The sequence below is a fragment of the Hylaeus anthracinus genome, unplaced genomic scaffold (genome assembly GCF_026225885.1).
Source record: "Hylaeus anthracinus isolate JK02 unplaced genomic scaffold, UHH_iyHylAnth1.0_haploid 0, whole genome shotgun sequence".
Taxonomy (NCBI): Eukaryota; Metazoa; Arthropoda; class Insecta; order Hymenoptera; family Colletidae; genus Hylaeus; species Hylaeus anthracinus.
Genome location: NW_026533254.1, coordinates 6,516,354 through 6,536,184, shown reverse-complemented (window position 1 = coordinate 6,536,184; position 19,831 = coordinate 6,516,354). Strand labels below are relative to the sequence as shown.

The window sequence follows — 19,831 nt, the reverse complement described above, 5'->3', positions numbered from 1 at the left end:
TGACAGCAAATAGCCGCCTACGTATTAGAAAGCGTATGTCTATCTTTATAGAGTAATATTATACACACTATTAAAGTAGACATTTCTTTTTAAACACTTTTTAAACGAATTAGTCAAAACTATTCTTTTCGTGGCGAAAAATGAAATAGCATTAAATGAAAATTGAAATGTTCGGTAAATTTACAATCTTTAGTTGTCATACGTTTGTCGAATTGTTAAACACAATTTATATAAAAACGATTATTAAAACATATTATAAATTCAGTGGTTCAATTGATAAACGATTCACTCAATGAAAAAGCAGTGATTAATCGATAATATTATTACGGATTATGTCTACACGGGCAAAGGAATATAAAATATTTACAGATTCCGTTTTCAATTACGTTTGGAAAATAATTCACAGCCGTGTCCTATTAAAATTTTCATTTCGTCCTTTTGTGTTTGTATAGCCGCAGACAATGAAAGACAAATAAATGGCCGGGCTTGTGAAATTATTATTTCTCGAGTATCGTATTTTTGTTCAGCGTGTTTGGAATACGGCTAGAACTTTCTGTTGAATTTTTCTATATTCAAATATATTCAATTTGTTGGAGTACTTCAGTTAATCGCATGTGATAACAATTCTAACTACTCAATCCCAATGTATAACGTTTACATATTTACAATTGTATTGTTCCTGTATAGACAACTTGTATTAAATTTATAAATTTATACAATTTATGGATTCGCAGAGTTTATGGTAATTGCATAATTGCATCATTGTCAGACTATCACGATTTCAATCGAGTTCGATGGCAAATCAACTGTTATAGAACCGAATCTGTAATTGCGATTAACAATTACGATTCTAATTGTAATTGTTAATCGTTAATTGGTTTACGTTTCACCCAATTTTGGTTTGTGCACATGCAAATGCTCAAGTTATCGATTTCGTTCACCGCAAAGTTCATTCGTTTGCATGACACTATTCAGCTAATTACAAGATGTAATATTTATATACATTAATAGTGTGCTCGTTACTTAAACAATGCAGATGTATAAATACTTCTTCATTCGAATAATTGCGAGAAAAAATGAGTCCCAAACTGATGAGTTCATTTTGAAATTAATTCATCGTTTGGACCACGTATATTTAGTAATTGAGTCAAGATTACTGCATCACTATTTACAATTATTTTCAGTAGCTCTCAGGGGCTGTAGCTTTGTTTAGTTGTAGCTATAGTACGGGCTTAGCAATCACTAGGTACACGAGCTGTAATAGGAGGGCCAACAGACTTGTGGCATCTCTATTGAGTGATGAAAATAGGTATCTAAGCAAATGCAAATACAAAATTAAGCAAGAATTAAATGAATGTAAAAAACGAACAAATGTAAGACTAGTACATTAGGTGTTATAGTTATAGGCCAATCAATAGAGCATTTTTGTGTGACAAAAATAGTAACAGTAAACCGACTGTGCAGTTATATAAAAGGGGATGCGTAGATTTATAGGTATATGTTTTTCACTCTCAACTCTGTTCTGTTTTCTTGTTATTTACAATTTAATGCTAAAAAAAATCGTGATTTTTGTCGTTTTTTGCTTATAAATTTTAAAATAATGCAGCAATATTAATGCTCCAATGAGATAAAATGTAGGTGATGAAAATATCTACAGAATGAGACCTCGAACGTCTCGATCGGATAATGGGGAACGGAGAAAAATCTGGAAAACCGGAAAATTCGATGTTTTTTCAAAAATTCGTATCTCCGTCATTTTTTAAAATGAAGCGCTGGCCTTTTGGGAACAAGTAGTGATTGATATGTTCTTTATGTATGCAAAAAGCGGGGATTGTCGGATAGATGGTTTTCTGACAATCGCAATCTGAATTTTTCAGTGCGCTTTTTTTCCATCGGACCTGTATGCGTTATCGTAAGACCGATTTTTATTTTTAAAACAGATTTGAATAGTTTACGTCGTGTACTACAAAACGTATATTCTAGTTTTTCGATGAAATGTGTTGAAGTATGAGAAAAGCCCTTGTGAAGTTGACTAAACGAACGCTCAATCGCGGTCGAGTGGTGGGGGTCTCAGCGGCATTTTATCTGATTGGAGCATTGATATTGCTGCATTAGTTTAAAATTTATAAGCAAAAAACGACAAAAATCACGATTTCTTAGCATTAAATTGTAAATAACAAGAAAACGGAACAGAGTTGAGAGTGAAAAACATATGCCTATTAATCTACGCATCCGCTTTTATGTAACTGCACAGTCGGTTTGCTGTTACTATTTTGTCACAAAAACGCTGTTTTAATTCTCTACCGATTGGTCTACTACGTTATACGACTTCGCACCTCTATAAACAAACTTACTCCAATTTTTCAGTATACATGTGCTCAAGAATTTCATCTGTTTTATATTTCTCTACTAAAGTTTCAAGCCCTCGAGGAAGGCATCGAATACCCTTATTCGTAAACCCCGCTACGTCCATCCACGCAGCGCGGCGGTCGGTATTGGGAACTTAGCGACTCAGTTAATGGCGGTACTGCGAGCGCGACGCTAGGGTCTTTCGCGCTGCCTCGCTGGCAGGCTCCTCATAACAGTGTCTACTTTCTAACATGGCAGATCAATTTGTGTTGTATTATCATGTGACGGGGAAAAGCTCTCGTACATAAGACGGTATTTGTGTAAACTATCATAGATTCTCCTCGCGGGGAGAACGTGTTGCCAGGTTAGATTAACGTCGCGATGGCGGACATGAAAAGTCCACCGTTCAGTGACATTAAACGGCCCGAGGAGGTGGTGGCGATGGCGATGAACGACAGCCTCAAATTCGCCGTGCTGATCGGGCTGATCGAAGTGGGACAGGTGTCGAATCGGGAAGTTGTCAACACCGTGCTTCACCTGGTGAGCAACCCTGATTTTTTATACACAACAACTAGCGGGCCGACTGTGCGTTTCAAGGCGATTCCCGCCGATTTCCCAGCATCGGTCCAAATCTGTCAACTCGAACTGTCAAACCGGATCCTCGGTGCATACCGCGGGCACACGCTGAAATATCTCGTTATTTGCTCGCGATCGTTCGCGATACGTCGTTTGTTTGTCAAGAACGTGAACGTCGCGTAACGTTGAACGTTCTTTCGCTCACGATTCTAGTCAACTTTAAACGCAAAAGTTTCGTAGAAAGTTACGACACTTCTGAGTAAACGCGCTCCTTCTAACGCTGATTTGGCTCCGTGAAAACTTTTTACTTCCTCGGATTTTATTATTGGAGATGAGGAGATGTATTGGTATCGGTGAAAATTTGAAACCGGTTGTTATTAAGAGGAGGAAAGTATCGCCGCTGGAATTGGAGTACTCCAGGATTTTCGTGTTATTCTTTACTTCTAGGTGCTTTGAGTTCAATAAGAATTGTTTAGGAACTGTTAGAATGTCTAAAATTCTGTACATATGTTAGTCTTTTGCTTGATATCAAGTGAGCAGTTTAGCAAATATTGTGGAATTTGAAGTGGAAACTTGTATATAGGAGTGGCTTAGGAAACAAGGTAAAATTTGGAGGGGAAAGTTTTGTATGAGTCATTGGTATTTAATTTTTAAAGGGATTCTATATGCATGGATACGTGCACTATTCGCGCGCGAGAAGAATGTTTCTGGCGACGCCCGTAGATTTCATCACTTTTTTAATATTACGGAGGCCCGTTTTTCTCGTTACATGATTTAACGCTATAGATTAATTTTAGTTCCTTCGTATCCACGGTATTGTTTTCTAGACAAATCCGCTCCAGACAATGTGTTGAGGATACAATTAGCTGACACGGATTTCATTTGATAAAGAAACGAGATTAACTTTCATAGTAACTTTAATTTCGTCTAGAGTGATCCATGCGTTGCTTTCGAGATTTAGAATCATACTGATCGTTTAAAAAATTACCGACAAACACGACGCTCCGAACGATAACGGGCAGTGAGAACCATAAAAAGGAAAAAGATGCGAAAAAGTACACAAATTAAATATGTACATAATATGCATATTGGATAGATCCGTTATCGTTCGAATATTTGTTTTCGTGCAAAGAAACAGAAAGGTAGGAAACGAGTGTCGAGGTAATCGGTCGAGGCACACGGTAATTTAAACGCGGCATTTAAATTTAGATATTTTCGAAGTACAATGTGTATTGTTGTTACAATGTCATCTATCGTTTTCCTTTCGAATATTATTCCTCAACCTTGGCACGTCATTCGTAATTATATTCACTACGATTTTCCAGTGATAAATCGTAATTAAACAATACAAATTAAATCTTTAAGCGCATGTTTGTCTCTAATATTAATCAGATCCACTTGTATTGAAAAAGAAGGAAAGCAATCACCACGCGTAAGTGCTGCAGAAATAAATTCACGTCAGATGCACTCTTCTCGCGCGCAAACAGTATTCATGACTCTTGTTTTACATCTCTGGAGTGGCTTATCAGAAAATTATAAAATTTGGTATGGTGGCTCGTATATTCGAGTTATGAATGTCGTTAAATTTTTGATAACGTTTGACGAGGGGCTTGCAGAGATTTCGACGCGGATTTGCCATATTATTCTTGTTGTTTTGATATTGTTGGTTAGGAGTTTCAACTAATAAAACCGAGTTTGAAATTGCGACCAACGTCGAACAACCACGACCGGTTTATCTCTCGTGATTTAACGCACCTACAGTGTTTTCAGTGGTGGCAGTTTGCTTTACGGCTGAAACTTTGCGCGCGTATCATGTAGGAAAACAGATTCTCATTCGCTCGTAATTCCTCTCGTTTCGCCATACGTGGCGGTATGTTAGTGCAGGACAACCGACGATCATTTAGCTTTCTGCTAATATGCTGTACTATAACCGTAACAGTATCAATTTGCTAATATATCGATACTATAACAATAATATAGTGATACCATAGCAGGACTTTATCAAATAGGAGAGCATTTAACTAAATTACTGTACCAGTTAGGTTGTCATACTGTAGCAGGTCTGTTCTAGGACTGATGGGATAGTATATTGCTGTGGATACTATAGCAATAACATAGTAGTATAATAGTACTATACTGGTGTGATTTTTTTATTGCATCGGTACTGTATTACTATTACTATTATTATAGGAATAATATGCTACGAACATTTCAGTGCTATAGTAATTATATACATCTACCAAAATAGTGATATAGTAGGACTATACCGGTGCAATCAAATCCTAGTAATATTAGAACCACTTCAATATTATTCTACCATCTTCCACGAGTATAATACTAATATCGCACTAGGTACTAGTAGCATACTCGTACAATATCATATCAGTATTACATCGTCGCTATAGTAGTATCACACCATCACTATACACGTGTGCAATCTCAACGTACTACCTAGCGTCTGGTCCTGGTAAAATGAAATATTCGGAGCGCATTCAACAGCGCGATATGATTTCTGTAATTCATGTTTAATAACCTAATTGCGACATTACACCGTTTACCGAACACCGATTTTCATTTAGTTCGTTGCAAGTCCAACAACACAATCACTTCGTAGAATTTGCATGGAATTACGGAATATTACGTTAAATATTGCACGGTTACACATTATGCGGTAGAATTCAACTCGCGGCGTCTTACCGCCACCAATTCGTTTCACGATGGCGTCTTCATCCGAGCACCAGAAGAGATCCTTTATTCCCTCGTAATACCATTTCTGGCCTCTCACTCGTCAAACTGGTCTCGTTCCTGACCATCCTCGTATTTTCATAACTAATTGGTTTCTACGAGTCGCGGATCTATCGATACCGGTATCCCACGGTGGGAATCAACTGTTTACGAGGTATTGCACTTTTGACGTCGTTCTTATTTCTCGCGGGATTTCCACTGTACAAGGTGACGTCGAAAAAAACATGCTTATCAACGCAGGATTCTCGCGTGCCGCGGTTGTTAATGTTTCCGTCGCCAGTCATCAAACGTAACCACAGAAACTAACGACTCGGAGTTTTCGAAATTAACGCTGACTCGTCGATGAATGAAAAGAACATGGTAGGACTTAAATGTAGGTTTCTGGGAGTAAATGAAAACACCTGATTTGATATCAGAGTTACAGCGATTGCTTTATGCTTACAGTAGTTAGGATAATCAGTAATTGCACAGTATTGCTACATACTTCGCAACAAAATGTACGGAGTGGGGCGTGTTTAACCTTTTCATTGCTGAATTAATTAGCGGTAGAAAAAGCTTCTACGCTGAATTAATTTCATATTTTCTCAATAATTATGCCTAGAGACATATATATAAAAATGTACAGTGTGAGTGCTTGTTGTTTTCTTTAACTCGAACGGTGTAGTATCGTTACTCGCACTTGAGTATACTCGAGCACAGCAATTGAAAGGTTGAGACCATGTCAATTGGATAACTTGCATATTTATATGGAAAAGATTTCTCTACACTCAGTCCATGAGCTATACGAAGCAACAATAATAGAAATTCAGGATTCAATTTCAGCCTAACGGATACTCTAAGCTTTTCAAGTCAAGAAAAGCGCTATTTTTATCATGAAAAATGGCAAGATTTTCGCGATGCCATTTTTATACCTTTTTGAGGGGATTTCTGTTGGCGTGGATCGCGCAAATGACTGGAGTCTCGTTAAGATTTCGGGTTAAATTGCCCTCGAAGTTCCAGCGTGCGAACGGACGCGGGCAAATGCGGCTTGTTCCCGAAACTCTACCCGAAGACAAATACGTAGCACGTGGCGGCGATTAATGTCGCACGTCACGGCCGCACGCTGCACCGAGTAACGAGCACCCCGCTTTTTCGATCCGTGCTCTCTGCCCTGAGAATTAGCCGGGGATACCGATTGGAGCTGTTTTCCATTGGTTTTCCGTCGCGTCGTTTCACGACGTGTCGCTTGTCCAACGCGCAACGAGGCGGAACGCTCCGAAACGGAGCTTAAACTAAAACTAGTCTTTAGGTTTGCGTGAAACTTGGCATACAAGGGCTTTCGAGTGCTCAGATTACGAATCTAATATCAAAATTTCAAAAAACATCTAAGACGAACGAAATTTCATAGTTTCAAAGTGATTTTAGATTGTAGATGAGCGTAACAGTGATAAGATGTAATGGATCTTTAGTATCTACTCTTAACACATTGTTGCAATGTGATGCAATCGGCAATTTAGACAGAAGCGACTTCATGTCAACGGCTATTATCTCTTAATTGAATGTGAAATTAAAACAATCCAAATAAACTCTAAGAAACTTTATTTATATTTTACCAACATAACGAATTTAAATTAAATATTTTATATATGTATATGTATGTCTCATATATAACTATAAAATTGTTTTATATTGCCCTGGGTTTCGAACACAAGTTTACTCATGACTCGTCACTAATGTGAAATGTAGTGTTTTTCTAGTTTTTGTTACATTTTTTTGGCTTTTACGTCGCTTGGATCGAGGACGATTGAGACACGCGGATGTGTCGGCAAATGTTTGCTCGACTCTCTCTGACCCTGAATTAATTAGTGTCATTGGCGGACGCGGTGCACAGAGGGAGTACAAAGGAACAGGAATTTCGGCAAATATGCTTAATTTTGCAGAGATTCTAGCCTAATAGGCCGTGCCGTAGACAGATATCGCAGTGTTCTCTTTCATGTTGTCGCCGGTTGACTAATTACATATTTGGCATAATTGTAGCCATGACCAAGTACGTTACATAACTTCCTCGGTTGCGATTCTAGCAATCTTCGGTACGTTAATATTTACGATATTTTATGCGAATATTTAAACATCTATAAGCCTAGGTGTTTTGCTAGTTATACAAAAATAATATATTTTTTCACTTTAAATTTCAAATTTAGATGTTTGTTTATGTATATATACATTGATATTCTTCATTTTTTAATCTTTTGCGGTCGTATGTCTACTCTCAACCATCATAGATTCTTTACCCTTTCTTCCATACTAATCTTATATTCTATTCGTCCATACATCATTTTACACATTCTCTGTATTTTTATTGTTTAAAGTTGAATTCAAGATATTTTCCATGCCAAAAGTTTTTTTATTAATGATAAAAAATATTAAGAATTTCATTCTGAAATTAAATGGAAACAAAAAAATTCGTGTTAAATTAGAAACTTGACATTAAAAACAATTTCATATACATTTGTCTCCCATTGTACCTTCCATACAGCCTTAAGAATGGCTAGAAAAGTTTCAACTTTTAAAGTGCAATGAAAGAATGTTAGATTTAATTCTACTTCACTCCTGGGAAAAATAGTCTGCGAAACACTGGTCTAATGCTCGATATTTTGCGACACCGCAACGAGTATTGCCAGTGTCTTTATCTTCGCGCTAAAATGCGTCATTTTTGAGCGGAGAGGCAGCCCAGACCTAACCTTGCTCCAAATATATGTACATAGCGACGTTTGGTGGGCAAATTTACATAAGTAACTGATAAAGTGGAAGCGGTTTCGAGTTTTTTCCGTCTGGAGGATTATCCGTTTACTTTTAAGCGGGCTAACGGTCGCGAGGGTCCTCGCGAACGCGGGAGCAACGAAATTGGCTAATTAGTTGAGTAACTGAGCAGTTTTCTCTTTTTTCTCTGTCTTTTTCGACCTATCCCGATTATCGAGCCACGGGCAGGTACTCCGCGGAGTAAGTTTTTGAAGCACGTCGAAAACGAGAAGTGTTTCGTTTGCTAGTTCGTAGATACAGGTTGATAAAGTTGACGAGATTAGATTAGACCTTGAGCATGGGTGCCTGGAAGATAAATTCTTTCTAGTGACGAGATTTTATTTTTACAATATGGTCCAATAAAACTTATAATACCTGTTATGGAATCATTCTTTTAGTTTACCAAAAAGAAACCTATCAAAGCTAACAAATAACGTAAATATCTGGTATTATATTATCTATTAATGGCTCTAAGTGCACATTAACAATTTATAAATATTCGACACTAATTGCGTTTGTTTACACCTTTTACTATCCATTCTATGGCAATTATTCTACACTACGAACGTTACTTTTAATTGAAGAAATTATTAGTAGTCTGCCTGGAATTTCAAGTATTTCTTTTTCGCTAAAGAAGCTTACATGACGAAAAATGAGATAAGGATTTTTATCGTACTTATCAGAGAGATTACACATTTCAGAAGCGCCACGGGGCAGCTACATTCATTAATTTCCATTTTATATTCAAATTGCGAAGGATCTAGAGTTATCTCTTGTCGAATAAAATGAGAATTTTCCAAGAATACATGGAGATTTAATTTACCTTTATGATCCAGAAAAAAATACAAGATGAATTTATATTTAAGCAGGTTTCACGATAAGGCGGAAATCCTGCATCATAATTTAGTAACACGTTAACTGCCAGACAAATGTTCTTGTAAATTTCTGCTAGGATTGAATATTATTTAGTCTATTGGACACTACGTAATGAAACATTTATAGTGGTATTCATTTTTGTAATTTCATCGAATTTCATGAATTTTACTTAACTTTATTTCCTTTGATCTCCCTAACTTTCAGAATCTATTTTTTTAGTTTCTACAATTCTAGAGTATACTTACTGTACTATTAACGTTCATTAATACTCGCAAATTTCCCGTGTAACAAAACTTACAAAGTCGATTACAACTGCACGAGAAGCCCGGTGCTTCCGATACAGTTGACGTAACATACCCCTGGTGTCGCACTTGCTGATGCAAGCCAGGAAAGTATAGTTCGTTTGAAAACTATAATAATGCCGATACGTATAAGTACTATGTATTTGCCTGATTTCTTTACATGCCACGGCAGGGCTTTAGACAAGGGAAAATGTCGTGTCATGCACACGAGTTTATGTAACGAATATACGTAAATACAACAAAATGTGTAATTATACATTTATATAAAATAAATAAAAATATAAAATAATAACAAGAATAAAATTCACTTCACACACGGACATGAACATTCCCGACTCTGATATTTTCTGTAATTCGTTAATGTAATGTAATATAATTATTTCTTGCTCGAGATGAAATTATTCTGCTCTACGTATAATCAGTTTACTACATTGAACTATGATATTCGTAGTATCTCTAAAAGTAACTTAAAGCTAGATGTTAAAGCCCAACAAATGTGCTCGCCTCGAGACATTGTTTAATTAATCTTCCCATATGCGAGCCTCTCCATTGATATTTAATTTTTGCCTTTCTCGTCGATCCGTTATTTTGGACGAAAATACGGTGCGCAGATTCATTGTAATCCAGCGTATCGTTTATCACGCTTATGCTACCGGACCGTGTACCGTTGAATCAGCTTTTGTTGCGTACGTGCACGATTAATCATGTTAGACAATGCGCGTCGGATTTGTTAAACGACGAGACAGCTTTTTAGCGATTGATAATTAATGCAAACGAGGAGCGCGCGGGAGTCCCTTTGGCACATTCGCGCTAAAATATCCTTCAGCGTGGTCTCGCGGCTATCGACTATCGACACGTGTATCCACGTTTGTTCTACACGACGGATTCACATCTGCTAAGCTTTCGGGAACCTCGTTTCGCATTAAACGCTGATTTAATCCACTGCGAGATTAATTATTTTCTTTTGAGCAGGACGCTGCATTCTGTTGAATTATTATTATTATTGTTATGAGAGTATATCCAAAGTTAATTGTTGATTAATTTATCGTACTCCACTAGTGACGAGGACAGAGTAAAATCAAACCTGTGTCTGATATTCTTTTGTAACTTTTATTATTTTTTTCCAACCGAGTTTAAATTTTGTTTACTTGTTTCTTTTAGATTATTCAGAATGAAATGAAGCAAGAACAATTTCCTGTGGAACCTAGAGGGAGAATTAAGCTGTTAATCTAGCAAAAGGAAGCTTGTTCAAATGTGCACTTGTGTTATCGAGTTCGAAACGTATTTGGAAAACGATATGGGACAGCTAATAGGTCGTTGAACCTTAGGACTATCAATCTTGTTTGAAAAGTGTCTGTTTTTAGGAACAAAATATTGATAGTCAGCTTAAGTAACGCTCTTGAAATTTAGATTAGATAAAGGCATGACTGCGAATTGGAGCAGGTATTAATGACCCTTTATGAGAGGGTTGGGTAGGGTATAACATCGCTGAAAACATAAAAGTATCGTTAACCCATTTGCATTATATGGAAAAGTGGAAAATTCGTTCTTATCGTTAATATTTTATTTGAATTTAATTTCCAAGTAAATTGCGCGCATGTATGCGCTCTGGTGATAGTGACCTGACAATATGCGCTAATGATGCAAATGAATTAAGGGCACACAGATCAATTTGCGTCTTTCTTCTTTAGGCATAGTTTATATCGTTCACATTCACGATTCATTTTCTTCTTTCGGACGTGTTTAATAGCAATAATCGGCAGTAATTCCCTCGTGATTTTACCGAGAACTCGTCAGTCTCGTATAACACCCCAAAAACGTTCCATTTCCAGAACTTTATTATTCCAGTTTTGGCCAGCATTTTGGGCTTTCGACCCAACGTACGATGGCTTTGTGATTTCGGTCTCGCGTCGCTGATATTGATGGATCGCGTCAGCATATTGCGCAAGTGGCTTATTCCGAACGCCCACGCGACGTTCGCGAAATTCTGGCTTCGAGACGCGTAAATAATATGCGCCCGGCCAGGTGCCTTCCGTCGATCGATCGTTGCTAATTGATCGGACAAAAGCGTGATTTCGTAATTTCCATATAAATGGGAATGTAGATTCGTCGTGTCGCCAGATCGACCGACGGAATTCACGGCCTATTGTCGTGTCCGTTCGTTTCTATTCGCGTTTCGTGGGACAGTTAGGTGTATTCATCGATCGTCGGCCAACCGGCGGGAAAGGATCGATTGTCGGCTGTATCGTTCTCGTTTGACCGTTCAGGGTTTGGCCGTGACGTGGATAAAAAAAAAAATAAAATTCGAAATGGTCGAAAGTTTCGCTGGGAGAATGCTTTCTGCCATTGTGATCAAAAGAATTCGTTAACGATGAAAAAAAGCACGCACCATGGTTTATTTATGTATTTATTAATCCATCGGAGAGGGGGGGGGGGAGGACCTGTTGGTACGGGATAAAGGCGGACGAAATGGAGAGGAAGGGTACAAAGAGAAATAAATATAGATGTGAATGTCGAAAACAGCAATAGGAAGGGTGGATGTTCGGGGTGAGTCATAAATCGCTTGTCGCGATATTTGATTTGGTTCTGGTCATTGATATCAAAGTTAATTGGTATCGAGTTGTGGATTTATTTTTAAGAAAACCTCTGCGCGTATACTTCTCTCCATTAAAAGCAATGTGGCTGCATTCGTTAATCGTATTCCCAGTGCACCTATAGTCACTCTTATACTCCCAAGCGCTCACAATGATATACGATGTAAAGTTTACAATGAATTTCAGTTCTCCCTTATACGTTTTGAAAATTTACTTATTATGTTTGCTCTAATTTCCTAGTGATTTTTTTTTTGTCTAGAATCTATCATTTAAGTTTCTGTAGTGATCACTTCCATTTTTAAATATTCAAACTTATGTATAGATTAGGGGGAGGGGCATAACCATTTTAGAGAAACTTAGGCGGGACATAGCACAAAAAAGGTTGGGAAACACTGATGTAATCCCTCGATGAGGTCATATTATACCCACGTTTCAGATACCTATTATGTGCTCTATACGTATACGAGATTCAGGAACACGTTTAAGAGAATCCTTATTGGTGGTCTGACATTTTCAAGTGGCGGGCAAAGTTCCTTGAGAACGACTCGGGGGCAGGATCGGAGTCTACGCTAAAGATAGAGGATTTTGAATATTTACATAGACCGGAGTACAAACTTTAGCGAAACTTCTTGGAATTCGAACTTCTCGACCCCCCCCCCCCTCCCCCCTCCCGAATCTATACAGCAGCTACAAATTACGACCTCTGGGACTTACAAGTTTGTATAGAATTTGAATTCCCAAACTCCGGAAGCTAGCAGCGCAGCTATTTATCCTAATTGTTATTGATTAAGCGCGCGATTGGAATCGCTACGTGCAACGTTGTTTCGAGTTTGTTTTTCTTGCGAAGAGTTGATTGATCTTCCGTTTTAGGTATTACGTTTTTATATTTACTCCGTATAGGAAGAGTTACTGCGTGTGTTTAGCTTTATTGGCGGAGTCTTTGATCGCCGTTTTTGCAGGGGATGTCCAGTACGCTCGCGGAGAGAGTAGGGTTGTAAAAGTACGGAAACATCAACCTTCTAGGACTATCAGATCCATAAAACCTAAGTGCTGAAGTATTTCGAGGCACAAGCTATGGTTTCCAAGGAAGAGTGTCGGGAGCTGAAAAGAACAGATGCCTCGAGACGTGAACTTTTTTCCTCTTCTTGTCGAAGTTCCTTGGCCTATTGGACACAAAGTTCATGCACTTCCACGAAACATTTTTATTTATATGTTTTGAGGCTTCTCCTCTTCGACATGGACCTATAATTATCTCATAAAGAATCTTTAATTATTTAAACAGAATGATATCGGTGATACGAGGCTATTAACGTCTCTTTGAAAGATGCATGCATTAGTAATGGACGCATCAATCATTCACCTATTTTACTTCATTATATTCGAAATATTGTTATTGTTCGTTGGATAATTAGCACCCCGAATCCTGTGGAAACTTCATCCCCTTCAACGTTTTACGTCCATGTCCGGCACGAGCACGCCTGACCTGCAGATTTCGGCTTGCTCCTCGTTACTGGTTCGCTTACCCTTCCTAGCTGTCAAACGAAATGATTTATTTTTGGCATTTTGTTTCGAAAAGCGCGCTAAACAGATTCTCCCGTATGGAGTCGTACAATTGAGAAGGAACTGATTCTATTGTAGGGAGAACCAACAATCGATACATGGTTAATAAGGTACCACGAATTAGAATATAAACGGTGTTTAGTTATTTTTATTTACCACCGAAGCGACAAATCGATAAATAGTGCGCTTTTCAAATCACTTCAAGAAATTTAATTTCATCGGAAATTATTGAGTTGTCCAGAAAATTCGTGGCAATTTTTAAAAAAAGTTCAAAGGCACATTTGAATTTTGATATATGTTTATTGAATTACATAAGTACCATTTTGTTCCACAACTTTTCCACCTCATAAGGGATTCCGATATATTCAGACCTGTACCACCTACCAAAAATTGACATGGACTTTCCAGACAACCCAATACTTTACCAACGACGAGTCCCGAATCATTACCGTCAGAAAATTACAGAAAAGTACGATAACGGTTGTCAGGAATGAAGACAATACCGTAACGTGTGACAACCCGTTCGATTCGCGTTCGTCAAGGATCCGCAATCGATCGGGAGTCGCGTGCGTTATTGGGGGTCGACGATAGGCATGGTAATCAGTCAACGCAATTTCCGTAATTCGAGCGACGATCGCGCGTTGACAGTCATTTCGCCGGGAGACCAATTTTATGCTCGCAGTCTGTTGTCACAGCGAGAGTGGTCAGTAATTAATTGGACGATGGGATCCGTATTATTTGCTTTCCGCGGTGAAATTTGCAAACGTCGATGGACGAGACCGTTGCTAATGGAACGATAGTCGAGTCAGTCGCTGGCGATTATGATCGTTGTAAGCTGACGCGAGCGAAGCCTAGGAAATGACGATCCCCTTTCGTAATTATCGTTCTGCGCTACGAAAGCGCTATGTTGTGATTCGTCTTGCGTCTGATCGGGCAAATTATTTCGCGGGACGGGCCTCTTCAGAGGAGATAAATTATATTGGACGCACCTGCGGCTGGAAATCTCGAGACGAATCCGCGGTAGATTGATAAAGATGCTGGGAAGAACATTGGTCGAGGAAACCAAGTGGAAAAGGTCGTTGAATCTGAAGTGGTTGGAATAGACGTTTTTATTTTTAATTGAACCGTAGTGGGACCATTTGTGCGTTATACTCTGATTATAAGGATCGACTAACATTTTCACTCGTGTACAACACATAATTGAATAGTTTTACATTTAGCAACGTAGATAATTTATGCTTGTTGTCATTCGAGTAATTAATTCAATGGTGTCCTGGCTAAGCTCCTAGAAATTTAAATTACGTCGAATTCACTGTACCATTTAGCGAAGTTGATCTCGCTGTTTGAATTTCTTTTGAAGAAGCAAGAGGACTTTTTGTCCAACTCGATAATACAGCAGCCGAGATCGCGACAGATGTTGCTTTTTCAGAAAATAGGGAATTAAGCTCGACGAGGAAACTTAGGTATATAGTAATCTGCCTAATTGGGGAAACAAACTAATCAGTTGAACCGCTAATTCATCCTCATACGCGTCACTCGACACGTCACTGCGCATTACAGTCGGATCAAAATCAACCGGCCCACTCAAGGCTGGAATCAAGAGGTACTCGATTTAGGTGTCGTGAACAAGTTCACACGCATAATTCATAAATTGTAATAATTGTAGGCCTGAAGACGACTCGATTCGCATGAGTCATCGCGTAGTAATAAATAATCCTCGCGTCGAGACTGACAAACGTTGTTTCTTATCTTTACACTCTTCGAGCTTCTCTATTTTTTTCTTTTTCATTCTACCTACGTATTCCTCGGTTTCACCTCTTGGTCAGCAACGCTTGGAATATTTATTATCCGTGTCTTCGCGGAAAATGTTTCCTGATCCGTGTCTTATAGCGCTCTACTCTAGGCTATAGGTATCACGTAGCTACCAGAAGTATCACGATACGTTTCACCGATATTTACTTTGATATTTATAGGTTCGATGCGCACGGGTATCTACCTGGTCTCTGACCCAGGACCTATAGGAAAAAGCCCCGTGTATTTGATCATCAAGTTTCAGGATCCAGGGGCTCGTTTCGAGGCATCGAACGCGCGGCTACCGGCGGTAAAGCACTGCGAAAATATTTGCGAACTGTAACACGTGTTGCGAGTTTGAGGTGGGGAAGGAGGGGAAAGGGAAACCGGCAAATAGTAGCAGAGACGCGACGGTCATCAATTCGCGTTAACGTTTACGTTTTATTCGGGTCCTGTATTCTTTTTTTCTTTTTTTTTTTTGGCCTCTATCCCTCTGTGTTCGTTGCACTGATTCGAACGGGCACAATGCTTCGAAATTGGATTACTCCCCGGAACTGGGCGAATTTTTATTCAAATAATTGAGCAAAACTATCGATTGGAAATGAAATTTCAGTTACAAATAACAATTACATTTTTTTATCGGAAGAATGTTTATTCATATAACGTAACGGGTAATTTAATCCAGTGAAAACAGGAATCGCATTACATGAAATAGTCTAACTTTTGACACGTGTCTCTTTTGGTATTATTAGACTTGATCATAGCTTTCTTGTAACGTTGACACCACTGCAAACATACACGATTTTTCACAAAGGCTTCAGAATTTTGGTTTTTAATACATTCAATATATTCTATGATGTATTATATATGTTGTAATATATATTTAATATGTTCAACTGGTATATCTTAAATAAAGTATACATGATTGTAATTAAACATAATTAAAAGTGTCCATTACGCCATGTTAGCAGGCGTATTTTATTATTAAAAATAAAACTCAGTACCTTCTTTTAAGAAACCCTTTACTTCATACTGTTTCCACGTAACGCCTGCTCATATATTTTTCTCTAAATCTCTGTATATACATCATATTTTGCTTTGTTTTCTCGTGCAATTTCAAGAAGAAAATTTCAGGGAAGAATGCATATTTCAAAAATTTGCCCTAGCATAAATTTGTTCTACATAACCACTAACATAATTTGCTAGACTTACGATGTCTTCTCGTAGGGGACATCCGAGTGCAAAGAGTTAGTTATTAAATAGAAACATGGTTCTTCGCTTGCGCGAAATAAAAATGACGTCGGTTTAAAAATATACTGTTTGTTATACGTGTTTGCTTTTTGGAACGATTTTCTTTTAAAAGAATTCATCGTATATAGTTTGATTATTTTTAGCAATTTAGTTAGATCTTTCGAAATTCTTTAAAATGATTGTTTTGGTAAAAATTCATTTGAATGATTGCTGAAGTAAAAATCCATTTAAACAATGATGAAATCTGGCTTTGTATTCGACGAGCGTGGTGGGATCGTTATTGGCCCCCCACCGCGATATAAACGATGATTAATTACGCGCGCGTTGTTATAACCCAGCGTACACCTTAATTCCGTCCACTAATTAGTCCTCATTGTAACGACTGCGCGCTCTCATTGTTTGTAACCTCGAAACGATTCGAGCATAGCCGCGGTCGCTGGAAAGCTTGTTGCGCGTATACGTGGGTGTAATTAATACGCGTCCGATTGAAAGGCAAAGTGAATCGAACCCTCGAAGCCCGTGTTCGATTTCATCGGTGTTGTAATAATATCGAGCCGATCCTTTCTTACCGAGCTAAGAAGTTTTCCGTGCTTGGTCGGGAAAAGTCAAATTAATCAGTAAAAAGTCGAGTGTTCTAGAATTCTAATTGTAATTCTCATTCTAAATTCGCTCGTTAAATTGATCCAGAGTTCACTGTGTTCATAAAACTTCCGCGTCGACCTTAATTTTTCCCAGACTGAAAAATCCACCTAACCCTTCACCTTCTCTCTTATTTTAGAATTATTCGCCTACGAACTTCCACAAGAATCCCTCGTCCTTTCAAAACTGGTAGATTTTTTCATTTATTTGTTTTCCTCCCGATATTCTAATCTGTAAGGTCAACGCAAATAGCTTCCACGAAGTTTGTCACAGTGGTAGTTGCACACATGTAACGATGTCATTAGCAATAGAAGGTAGCAATTTATCAGATCACGGTCGACAATCGGCACAATCAGTCACGTAAGTGAAACTTTCAGGTCCTCGCGAACGGCGGATCCGTTTCCCTTTACAATGAGAAAATTGCTGTTGAGTTGTCGTGCAAGCATAACGGAGAGACAGGCGAAATGCGCGACGCACTTGGTTGAACGTCTGCGACTGGGACAGCGATGACATAACTGCGTCTTAACTCGATAAATTCATCGCGGTTACAGTAACAGGTTGGATGGCATTCGCCGTTGTGCTCCGATGATGCACAGATTACACATGTGTAGTAGCTGGTGTGGCATTATCAAATCGTGCTCGGGACAATCTGGAGGTCAGCTCGCTTATCAAGATAATATCGTGGCCTAGAAATCCGGGACGGATTCCGAACGGAAACGTACTCCGTTAATGATATGGATTCCAGTGATATTGGAGCGTCTTCAGTGCTCGATGAAATGTAATTACTTTTCGATAGATTGTCTGCTGGTGCTGGAGTGACACGGTCGGGTTAAAAGCATCTGTTAACTTAACAAAAATATTGGATGCCGTGTCTTCTAGTATAGCGATAAAAGTACTCGAGTGGCAACTTTATTATAATAGTTTGTTCTTGTATTAAAATAAAAATGTCTTAAACCATGAAAAACTGTAATTATAACAATGTATTCTGTATATTATATTGACTCTTCGAAAGTATGACTCATCCAAAAGCATATACTTGATTGTGTATAAAATACAGTATGGCGGTGACACAGTAAGTGCAAGAAAAATAACTGCGTAATATTTGGATATTCTTTTTTAAGTTCTGTCGCTATTCTCCGCTTAAACGCTCGCTCTAGAAACTCTTGATGGCCTTTGCACTCGCTATACTCGCTGTACGCCGCTCAAACAACACACTGACCGCCTTTAAGAATGCAAACACACACTCTTTGGCGACACTTGGTCGCTACATAGCACGCGTGCACTCATTACTTCGCAGTCGTTCCGAGGCAGGCACGTTTCTTATATTCCTACCTTGTGAATATCGCAATTGCACGTGGCGTATAAAAAAAAAGTCTCTCGTGTTTACAATAGTGGTATGTGGGTTGTCGAATTAAAGCAGGAAATATTGGTTGCCGAAGGACACAGGACTGTCACTACCACTCCGTCTCTCCCTGATTCGCCCCGCCTATTACTCCGCCCCTCGTCTTTTTCTTTTGCCCAGCAGTTGCGTTTGAAAGAAAATAAATATATCGCAAGGGAATAGTTAGTTTGGCGTGATATATAGTTATCGTGGTGAATTTCTATGGCCTATATTTTCACTTTGAACCACGGCGAACTCGCCAATGAAAACGTGTACATGTTGATTTATGCGAAGGATTGAAGAATTCAGAGGTATGCGCGAAGCCCATCGGTGACGACTATGCATGTTACTGTGTGATTTATGATACTGATGTGTGATTTTGTACGATAACAGGAACTTCTGTGGAAGCAATGGAAAATGAGGAAATGTGAAAGATAAGAATTGTATTTAACATGACTGGTCATAGGAGTTTACAATAGTCTAGATCGTCGTTTCTAAGGTAGAGTGGCCTTTATATAACTAGTACTTCTGGAACAGGACATATCATATCTATTATTCTATCAAGCCTAGTTTGTGGTACCACACGAACTATATATTTTTCGTCCACTTCAGGGAATACCGTCCCTCAAGTCTCAGACCCTTCGTTCAGGTCACGCTACATGAAGGAGTCGGTCGCTTGTCTAGAACTTGCGAGAATGATGATTGATAAAATGCTCCCTGGCGGCATCCAATGAGAAATACATCGATCCAATAGTTATTTTCTACTTCTGAGCTACGATCAGTTATTGTTCGGTGGTCCCTTCGTCTAATATTTCAAACATTCAAAAAGTTGAACCTAAATGCAATAGTAATATGGCGAAAATGTATTATTTGGATTAAAGTCTGTTATCAATGGACTAAAAAATATCGTCTTTTGCCTTCAGTGATTCATACATTGTAGGGATTTTCGCTATATTTTCATCGATCGAGTATGTAGCAAGCATGGCGTT

At 38.5% G+C, this 19,831-nt stretch overlaps 2 protein-coding genes across 2 annotated transcripts in view; one reads left to right on the top strand and one right to left on the bottom strand.

Moving 5' to 3' along the window:
* LOC128895943 (uncharacterized) overlaps positions 1-19,831 on the bottom strand; it is a 151,656-nt gene that overhangs the window by 90,857 nt on the left and 40,968 nt on the right. The gene's annotated exons all lie outside the window — the stretch shown is intronic.
* Positions 2,545-18,370, top strand: LOC128896252 (neurobeachin-like). The gene is made up of 2 exons (XM_054159483.1): positions 2,545-2,889; positions 17,839-18,370. Exons 1-2 carry the CDS (start codon positions 2,731-2,733, stop codon positions 17,944-17,946), a joined length of 267 nt encoding a protein of 88 aa, XP_054015458.1. The 5' UTR covers positions 2,545-2,730; the 3' UTR covers positions 17,947-18,370.

What these genes read in the sequence shown, in the direction of transcription:
- LOC128896252 (XM_054159483.1), top strand. Translation starts at nt 2,731, where the DNA reads ATGGCGGACATGAAAAGTCCACCGTTCAGTGACATTAAACGGCCCGAG. An exon ending in TCAACACCGTGCTTCACCTG is followed by an intron (nt 2,890 to 17,838) that starts GTGAGCAACCCT and finishes TGAAACTTTCAG; the next exon opens with GTCCTCGCGAACGGCGGATC.